The following is a 10,892-nucleotide window of genomic DNA, read 5'->3' on the forward strand; positions in this document are numbered from 1 at the left end:
TGATTGTTAGTGACTGGAATTCCCCAAGAAGCAATGCACAACTGATCCGCTCCATTGGTGGCAAGAGTGGGATTAGTCCTCCACATCCCACTTGACACCAAGCAAAACGGCTAGCCCTGCGACTTCACCCTTCTTCCTGCAGTGACAACACTAGGGGGACACATCTCTACTACAAACAACACTGAACCTCCTACTACAAAGGTGCAGAGCCTGGGCAGGGGTTGGAGAGGACCTTGTCTACACTTCTTCATTCTTCCCCCATGGGTACAATGGCTGTAGCTGTGAGCCAAGGTGTAAATGGGACTAGTATAAAACACAATAATTGACAACTGTAAATTAAAAAAGACAGTGGTCAGGACAGCTGTTCAGAAAAGTAGCTGCTTGATGGACAACATTGATAACATCCAGTACTACCGGTCAACGATCTATTGGATCAGCAGCTTTTCAGGTTTATTTAGCTCAGTTACCAAGATGTATTCTATTTTTCTGATTTGTATATACATTTTTTTTTACAGTAACCTGACAATCACATAAAATAAAGATTTCCACCCCATCAATTAAATATTTTTAATACTATTGGAAGCGGTGAGTTATTAATTCACAATGCAGTTTAATACATCTGACTTATTAAAAAAAAACTTTTTACTTGAGGCTACACTGAGACTAAATGCATTTTTTTTATTGATCCTGTGTCAAGAGATCACATCTTTTAGAGGTGGGAAGTTCAACTAATGAAAACAAAAGTATCAGGTAACGAGAAAAAAACATGTTGCAATTATATATTTGTTTTATTGTATCACAAAAGCACATACATAAAAAAGGAATATTTAATAAGGCAGTCTGTAAACCAGTTATGAAGATATATTTGCACTTGGTCACAAACAAGAGCAACCAACATTACTGTAACTAAACCTCATTATGATCCGTTTGGTTTCATTGGTTTGTAAATAACATTCTATAAAACAATCTTAAAAAATCCTGTGAAATATTTTTTTCTGGGAATTTTACATTAAGGTATGATTATCTCAAACTATGATACAGAACATAACTAGTAAAGAGCCCATGGATTCACAGCTAAACCCCTGTTTTCATATATTCATTAGTCTTAAGTGCTTGGCTAGACGTCTAAGCTAATTAACCCATTATAAAACTGATAACATCAAACTAACAAACAGTATCAGTCTTAAAACAGCAATTGAATTTGTAAAATAAAGTCTGGGAATCACCTTTTTCACCATAAAAGTAGAACCCTAACAGTTGGCATGATTACAATTTATTGCACTGTTCTATTCTAGATGTCCTTTTGAGGCAAATCATGTACAAAACACACTGATTTATCAGAAAAACATGAAGAACGAAGAACTTGCTATAGTCCAATTTACTAGAGGAATTTTGGTCCAAAAGAATCTTGAGAGTCTTAAAGATGTTTTGCAGTACATTTGCTTTTGGCTAATATACATCAAGTACGGGAATACTGAATTTACAAAACACTTCATGTATATTTCACTTGAACTGAAGGGGGTTTGACCAGTCAGTTTACAGAACTGTAAAATCAGCTGTTGTGACACTCAACATTATTTAAATAGACTTTAAAAATGCTTGAATATCTAGATGAAAAAGAATGCCTTTGTTCTGACGTAATAAAACATTTGATAGCAGGCTGACGCAATACTTAAATTGTTACTTTACAATATCACCTATACTGAAGAGATTGGGATCATAGGGCACAGAAAGCGTGGTAGCTAAACATGAAAAAGTAAAAAAGCAAAGCGGGTAACTCATTAAAGATGTTTGGAAAAAAAAAAGATGAAAAACAATTCTCATTCTCATTAGGGTGACACATTTTTCAGATAGGGTAGGGAAAGGAAAGAATGATAAGCCAGATGCAGGTGAGTGTTTAATTTTTGTCATCCACAAGATCACAGCATTTCAAAGAACTATTGTGCAAAATCTGGCCTACTCTCATATGCTCTAAGAATTTCTAAAATCAGTCAGTGGTAATTGGTTTATTTGTTCTTAGAGTAATCCCTTTTTAAGGCAATACCAATAGATTTTGCAACAACAATTAACAACTAATTTCTTTGACAGCCTGTGAATTAAGATGTATACATGTGTGACTTCTCTGTCGCAGTGAGAGTTGCTTTTTTCAGGCATAGGAAGGGTTACTCTGTGGCAGAACTGATACTACAGCTTACACTGTATCTGAAGCTTTGACTCACACCCCTGACAGTGGAATGGCTAAGCAAAACATTAACAGACTTCCTAGGAAATGCAAATGTAATCCTCATTTGATAGCCAGTCTGCTATTAAGAAAAAATCCAACACCATCAAAGGAAGCTTGATATTTTTTTTAACAATTCCTGAGATGTGGAAGCAGCCTTTCAGTTTACGCAAGATACACTAAACCAAAACAAACGAATCTCACTGAAATGTTAGCCGACTGACCGATATTCAGTTTTAAAAACAGGTACAATGTGATTTTCATACACAATGCAGCGCAGTCCTCATATAAAAGGCATTCGGGCAGTCAGCGAATGACAGCGGTGCGCGGGCCGTAATACAAAGCAGACGTCATGGTCTCAGCTGCCATGTTGACGAGTAAAAGAATGGAAAAGACATTAAGCACGCAAAGATTAAAGAAGAACCAAAAGGAAGGAGTACTCCACAGTGCCCTGTGAAACAACTCTTGGTTTTTGTACCAGCAAATCCCTCTGTAAAGCAGAGCTGTCCCGAGTCTCCATTAAACGGTTTTCCTGGCAGTTAACACTCGAACAATGGAGCCCACACCACCAGCAGATAAAGCCTAGAACAGAAACAGGGAAATCTTAAGGTCAAGCTAACCTTTGGGAGTTAATACCGAAATCCAACCGGCTTTTCAGTTGAACCCCACAAGTACTTGTTAAACCTGTTGTTGTGAAAGAATTCATCATAAAGAGTTTCCGGAAAACGGATGTTCGGAAACAGAGGGAAACAGGTGAGACAACAGGTACTAACCTTTTCATGCCACTGCAGCAACACCGCGCTGCTGTTTTCTGAGGGATTCTCAAAGCCCTTGTAGATGTACTTCATGAGGAGATCCACTCCATTCTTATCCAAGGACTGGACGGCTTTCTCTATGTCGCCGGTCTTGAACGCGCTCAGCACTTTAAGAACCAGGCCTTCCGCCCGATCCTGGAGACAGCAGAATTAGGGATGAGGCTGCAACACTACCTCAGCCACAACGCCAACATGAACAAACACTGATTCATGACGAACTCATTTGATATAAAGTGCACGAGTGCCAAAACAAAATCGAACTGGGAAATGCGAGCCATTTTTGGTACGAAAAATACCAGTTTTGATAAAACCAAGGCAACTTGGTAAGAAACTGTAGTTATATCAGTGTTGGCAACCTTTTCTCTTAACTAGTTTCAATAACCTGACTAGGAATTTTCAAACAGAACATTATTGTCCCTTATTCTCTTATGCTTTAAAAGTTAAACTAATGGGCCTTCTCAAAGCAAATACAAGCAAAATACTTTCATGATCAAATTCTCAGGTCATAATGGTCAGGTCAGGGCATAATAACAAGAGGAGCCGCAAAAAATAAGAACTTGCCTTGACATTTTGGTTCTTTGTGTTGATTGGTGGGTTTTTAAGGACAGCTTGTAGGGCCCCCATCAGATTCCCTGTGCAGAAGGATGTGAAGGAAAAAATGCATGCACACAGCAGCAATACAATATCCCACCCTTAAAGATGTATAATATTTCCTAATGACAAATGTAAAAAAAACAATTACACACGTTTTACTGTTAACGCATCCAATAGAATTGTATATTACTCAGTTGTCATTTTCGTTACTGTGTTACGTTAAACTAGGTGCGTGGAAAATATCTTTTTCAACGACAAACATTTTTTATTTTTTTTTTCCCTGTTGGAAAGGAAAATAAAGGAGGAGGAGACTGTGAATACATTAATATGTGGAATGCACGCTTCTATGGTGTTCATTCAATTACTGTTGGCTTTACTTTCTGTAAAGACTAGGCCTCAGCTACACTTTTGCAAATCATAACTGAAGCGCAGAAACAGGAACTAGTGTGGTAGAGAAATTACTGACATATATGGCATTAACACAACTTCCCATCGTGACGTATCAGTATCGCTATAGCTACTGGGACAATTCTTATAAACCTGGCGATAACATTATTTAGTGTACTTAATGCCGCATCTTCTAAATTGGGCAATAATTTCTCGTGTTTTTTTTTCTTGAGAGAAAGTCACACTGCGCTGCTCCCTGGAATGCAAGAATAAAATACCTTCAGCACAGACAAGCCCAGACATACTAAATTGCAGTGCTGTGCACAGGAGTAAACCTCTTTTGTGCTGCAATAGCTATATACAGCAAATTGTACAACTCACTTCTCAATCAACTGCTGAAATATTTAATTATATTCCAAAAATGGGGGCAACTGTACAGGGTTTATTTTATCACTCATATTCACCACCTTCCAAAATGATCACTGAGGCATTTTTCGCTTCTTCAAAACCCGTACAAAACGATCCCTAATGAAATAATATCTGACCATGTCAAGAAGCTGTGAGCTCGCTTTCACCAAACTTATAATTAGTGGTGAAAGAGATTGTAATGACAAAGATACAGGTCTGAAGCCAGCCCATTCTGAAATTACAGACAGGTAAAGCAACTGTGTAATGATAAATACCGATGTACAGATCTCTACATTCGCATACCGCGTAAATGATTAAACTGCATTTACAAGACTCCCGTGTATCAGCAAACTACAGCCATATGAAGAAGAGACAAGAAAGTGTTATGTATCGGCTTGCGTGCACAGACCTCGCCCTCGGGGACATTTCACATTGTGCAAAAATTAAATTATTATTAAACATGGCCCATTTCTGCTGATAGACTCAAGTGGCAGTCGAGGTCATACTAACGTCGTTGAAACAATAAAATGTAATTGCAAATACGATTCTCGCTTTGAAACGACTCAACCACGACTTGCGTGCCATTCATTCCCCAATTTGGTTTGAAAGTCGTACTTTGCTTTCCGTTATTTCTACATCATCCCCCGCTTCCTACAGCTTTTTGCTCTTTTGTGCAGAACGTAGCAGATAGGACACCTCAGTAATACGGTGCCAAAACACACGTAGAAAAAGAACGTAAAGTTCACAATGACTAACTCCCACCACACCCATGAAATTGCAAATCGGTGTGAGCTGCAGACAACTGACGGTGCACCGATCAAATCATTCCTAACTTCACAGCATGATTAAAACAGAAATTTACATTTGTAACCCGTGCAGCCAATCTGATTATATTTACAGTAAAAAAAAAATAAAACCCTTTTTTAAAGGATATTGTCTAATTAAAGAGTCCACTTCCCCTTCGTCGGGACCCAGCTGATTCTCTCCACCATCCTCCTCGTCTACAAACTTGTTCTCGTCGTACTCGTCCACGTCTACCTTCCTGAAACGGTCGGACACGGTGTTTTTCGACATGGCGACTTGCGCTTCTTTGCAAAGTCTCAACTATCCTTCCACCCGCAGTGAAAACGCCGCACTAGCGTGAACGACAAACCCGGCCTTCAGCTGGTCTGATTTGGAGGAATCCTCACGGAGCTCCTGCTTCCTTCCTCTCAGTCAGCCATCCATTCACTTCCGCAATGCGGCGCCCTCTGCAGTTCTCTTAGGGAAGTGCACCACAGTACCTGAAACTGCTCAGAAGGTACAGTAGCAGCCAGTATCCCTCAAGCACGGAAGGCTGATTCCTAACTGATGATAAGTTTACAGGTTTTCCCGTCATTGCAAAGAGGTGTGAGCCTGGCCAGTACCTGGATGGGAGACCTCTTGGGAAAGCTAAGATTGCTCCTGGAAAAGGTGTTAGTGGGGCCAGTAAGGAGTGGTTACCCTGCGGCCTGTGTGAGTCCTATTATCCCAATATAGCAATTGGGACACTGTATTGGTTATTAAAAATCCCAGGGTGCTTTCAAAAAGCTTTTCCCCCCTTCCTCAACCATGGCCTCCTAATAATCCCCATCTATGAACCCGGTCCTTTATTCTGTTTCCTCCTCACTTGCTGGTGTGTGGTGAGCTTACTGGAGCACTAACGCTGCCATCACGTCAGGTGGGGCTACACATTGGTGGTGGTGGAGGGGATCCCCATTATCTGTGAAGTGCTTTGAGCGGAGTGTCCACAGAAGCACTGGATAAGTGGAAAGAATTATTATTATTTTAAATCATCAGAACAAAAGACAACAGTTCAGTGGGCCTCCAGGACTGGTGAACTGCTGTTTTAGGGTCGGTTTGCCCAACCCCTGGAAGTATAGAATACTGCAGGATTTACAGGTCTGTTTAAATTGGCAGCACTGTAGTACCTGGGAACTGCTCCAATTAAGATAATAGTTCAATTGTGTTAAACCGATCTTGAATGAAATCCCAGAATAGTTGCTCTCAATTCAGGCAAATTATAAATCTTACTGCCAGGATTCCCAATTCTGGTTGAGAAGGCCCAAACATCTGCTGGTTTTCACGCCAGCTGAGCTTAAGCCTTCCTGGATCTAAGAAACTGGTTGATTGGAACATTTGCAAGTATTTGTTTTTAACGAAAGAGCTTGGGATTTGATGAGGAAGTGCAATCGTTAAAAGGCTACCTCCAGTAGGTCGGACATCTGAATACAGTCACATCAAATTAATCCTTGTTATTAAAATTCAATGGTGTAACTGACAACTCGTCTTGAACAAAAACCGGCAGGTACTGTATATGGGTCTCTAGGATCTGGTTAGAGAATTCCATTACATATTCCACACATAAATACTAATATATGTGTTTTTCTAATAAGTTCCACTTGGTGTAGCTGTTGCTTAATAATACACGGACGCTTTAAAACTGCGCTATCTTTAAGGAAGTCATTCGACCTGAATCTGAACTTTATATGTATGTTGTCTGCTCACTTGTTGCATGCAATTATTTTAATTCACACGCTAGAGCAGATTTACTGGTGCTTTTGTGGGAAAAAACAGTCCCCGGATAATTAATATTAACAACAGGAACAAAACTGTAAAAAAAATTAAAAGTGCTAGCATAGAGTGAAACAAATTGCACTCTGACATTAAGATAGTAGCCTAACCCCCAGAAGATTTTATGAGTTAACATTGAATCGTCATACACTTGGAACAATCTCATTTTGACCACAGAAGCAAATAAAAGTGGATAATCAAGGGAAATATTGGGGTAAAACCCACTGAAGCAAAGCAGGTGTGAGTCTGGCCAGTAACTGAATGGAAGGCCTCCTGGGAAAACTGAGCTTGCAGCTGGAAGAGGTGTTAGTGGGGCCAGCAGGGAGTCTCACCCTGGTTTCTGTGTGGGTCCTAATGCCCCTGTAGTGATATTGTAAAAAAGGCACTCTCCTTCAGATGAGACATAATGTGTTATCCCAGGCATCCTAGCCAAATTTCCCTGGCCTTTGCCAAATCATGGCCACCTAATAATCCCCATCTATGAATTGTGAATCAATTCACTACTCTGCTCTCCTCCCTAATGATAGCTGATGTATGGAGTGAACTGGTGCACACTGGCTGCCATCGCATCATCCAGGTGGGGGCTACACATCAGTGGTGGTGGAGGGGAGTCCCCATTACCTGTAAAGTGCTTTGAGTGGAGTGTCCAGAAGCATAAGGAAGTGTTGTTAATTATTGTTATTATTATTTAAAGTATTCGAGATCACAAAAAAGTATGTCCACACCCTGTAGGTCTTAATATCTACTGGAATTAATTGAACAAATTGACTTGCTAAAACTGTAAGGTATGTAGAAATTAAGGATTAAAATGGTGACCTACAGTATGACCATGAGCTCAGGCTCGGTCTGCCTGGCTCTGATGCCTTCTTCCACTTTTTGTGGTCTATGAATCACAAGCATTTTGTTTATGCTGACGTTTTGCAACCAAACCTAAAAGAAGAAGTCTCTTCCTCCTTCTTTTTTAACATTTTTTTTTACCCTGAATGGAGGCATCTAAAACACAGCAAAAATACTACCAGAAAAAAAACACATTTCTTTGCGATTCTGTGTCACGCTTATGTCACACACTACAACAGGGCAAAAAAAAACGGATCCTTTTATAAAAGAAGTGGTGAAGTCCTTGAGTTAGTTTTGTACAGTGGAGCATAACTACAATCCTTCAGGGTCATAATTGAACTGTTAGCTTAATGGGGCCATTAACTCTTTTAAAAAGGTTCTTCATCCATTGATGTTTTAAAAAGACCTAGAAATCCTACTGGATTCTGGATTTTAGGACTGAAATCTTTAATTTGCAATCTACTGTATATACTGATGACTCATCTCAAGTACCAAGTGCCTTATTATGCTTCTCTTCTCTCACATGTGGAAGCTGAGTGACTGAAGAGCTTTCACCCACAACATGCAATTGTGTGAAGATTTTGAACATGAGTCTTATGCAAACCGCAATATTCAATCTTCCCAGTGTTAAGAAAAAGGTCTGAAGAAAATAACCTCAAACTACCATACACACATTTACAGAGCTTCTACCACATGTGTTGTTAAGCTTGTGGTTCAGTTTGCATATTTGTATGCAAACCTGGGCATACTGTAACTCCACTCTTTAGGAACAACAGTGTGCCTGTTTCCATGCACTGAACTTTGTATAATGAAACATTCTTTCCTGTTTATCACTGAGGAGCCTACAAGCAAAGGATAACATTTCACTAACATAAATTCTAAATAATCTCACCATAACCTCCATAAGCATCAAAATAAAGGAATTACTTTGTCTATGAAAGCATCTCTGTATCTATAAAATCAAAATCTTCAAAGAAATCTTTGATTTATGTGACTTTCAGCTGTAGGAAAAGCAGTATTTTTTTTGACAGAAGTAACATTACATCAGCACACGTGTTTTTTTAGATGACGTTTGTGCAGGAGAAACTGAAATACAGTACTACTTTCTCTTAGGATGTATTAATTGCAAATTAGAACGGACAGCACAAATCTTTAAAGGTAAAAATACCTTTACTTTTTTTAATTTTTGGATTAAACGTAATATGAAAATTAAATTAACAAAAAAAGAATAATACAGACAATGCAATGCAACGTTTAGCTACCAAATCAATGGCAGTTTTTTCGAACAGGATTTGTCCAAAAGAGTCCATTAAAAATTTTCTTTGTCGTGCGAACCGATTTTGGCTTTGAAATTTGAATTTACATACGACGAATCTACAAAATAAGGGTGAAGAATATGCAATAGCGATTGTTTCGTTTTCTATAGTGAAAAAAAACATGCAGCGAGCGGTGAGACTAGAGGAAAGATAATGCAGTGTCTGTGTCGGAGGCAGTTATCCAATAAAGCCCTTGTATACGGCGTCGAGTGAAGATTGTACCGAGACTCTGTGCAGTTGCACAACATTTGTAAGCAACTTAATAACGCCTTGCTTTTAGACATTAATGTTTTTGACACTCTGGATTGTTGACAATTTTGGTAATGGTTTTTAGGCAGTAAAATTAGGTCTATATCGTGGATGGTACTGCAAACGCACTACACTCGAGTTCTTAAGTGATAGTACGCATGCGCACACGTGGCAGCTTCCAGGGGACCGAGCAGCTGTAGGGAGATGAAGACTTTGAAAGAAAGTCTTCAACTAATTCTTGACGTTGACTGAGAGATTTATTTAAGTTCTTATGTATGAATCCGATAGCTTTAAAATAGTTACTATATTGACTTTTTTGTTACTAGTAATAAAAATCTGTATATTAAATCAACTGGCGTCTTAATGCTGTAAATTGGAACAAGTAGACGAAATTGTTCAGAGGTAGCTGGTGAACACCTCGTTTTTTGACTCTGTGGTTGGACTGAGCATTGTTCACTTCGGAATAAAACTCCAGTACTCTTTTATCTGAATATTAAAGTTGCAATTGTGTTATAGAGGCCTCTGTAGGCATTAAGAGTTTAATGCTTAGTAACAGTCTGGGGTTTTCTGGGTGGCCAGAATTTTAGGCCTCTGAAGCGCTTTGTGAATACTGTACATAGAGTAACTTGCGTGTTGTAGGTTTTGTTGTGTGTAGTGTAGTTTGTGTCTCGTCATTGTAATACATATTTGTTTAACCAAGTGTGTCTGGATTATTACTCTTCTAAACTAAGATATGCCAGAGAATAAATAATTAACGCACCTCTAATTATACCAGCCGCTCTGGTATATTCTAGAGAAATTATTCTTGAATAATTTTACTTATTGGCTAAACCACTCGGTCAAATCTTGATTTTACAGTGCAAAAGGTGCTTCCAGTTTTCAGTTATTAAATGCACATCCCCATTATTTCCACTTGAATCCTGCAGTTCATGTTTCACTTTTAGGGTGGCTTTGTCATTACCTTTGATTTTTTTTAGTACTAAATCAGATACCTTGCTGTCCTCCTTAGTCAAGGCTTAAAAAAATAATGTGTCAATGTAGGGCATTCCTTTAAGCCTGTAAGGTATCTGGGGAAGGTGTTGAATGAAAACTAATCTAATGTTTCACTCTGTAATTTCTCTGTGTTACAATAGGCCATCATAGCCATTATGGTGAGAAAATGGATAACCCAAACAACTGTTTCTTCATTGTAAACATGAAACCAGTTTCTAGGAAAGTGATCCCCAGTGACAGAATCGAACAGGACTCATCTGGTACAGGTGAAAGGTAAGTTTCAAATGATGCATGGCATAGCTAAGAGGCCTTTGCATCACTATGCAATATACAGTACACCCACTGCTCAATTTGTACATGGTACAGATAATCATTTAACTAGTTTAACTATTTTGTCTTTAATTTATACATACATGAACACTTAAATGAGGATGCAAGAAAGGATGTGGGATTCTTTTAGCCTACTGTAGTGTAGTTTAA

At 38.8% G+C, this 10,892-nt stretch overlaps 1 protein-coding gene across 1 annotated transcript; it reads right to left on the reverse strand.

The window, feature by feature from the left end:
- Window positions 1-769: 769 nt before the first annotated feature.
- arpc5b (actin related protein 2/3 complex, subunit 5B) lies at window positions 770-5,660 on the reverse strand. Its single transcript, XM_069194071.1, has 4 exons — window positions 5,359-5,660; window positions 3,598-3,669; window positions 2,995-3,171; window positions 770-2,803 (listed from the first exon to the last, which is right to left on the reverse strand). Exons 1-4 carry the CDS (start codon window positions 5,497-5,499, stop codon window positions 2,741-2,743), a joined length of 453 nt encoding a protein of 150 aa, XP_069050172.1. The 5' UTR covers window positions 5,500-5,660; the 3' UTR covers window positions 770-2,740.
- Between the last annotated feature and the right edge of the window lie 5,232 nt (window positions 5,661-10,892).

The sequence above is a fragment of the Lepisosteus oculatus genome, chromosome 9 (assembly GCF_040954835.1).
Source record: "Lepisosteus oculatus isolate fLepOcu1 chromosome 9, fLepOcu1.hap2, whole genome shotgun sequence".
Lineage (NCBI taxonomy): Eukaryota > Metazoa > Chordata > Actinopteri > Semionotiformes > Lepisosteidae > Lepisosteus > Lepisosteus oculatus.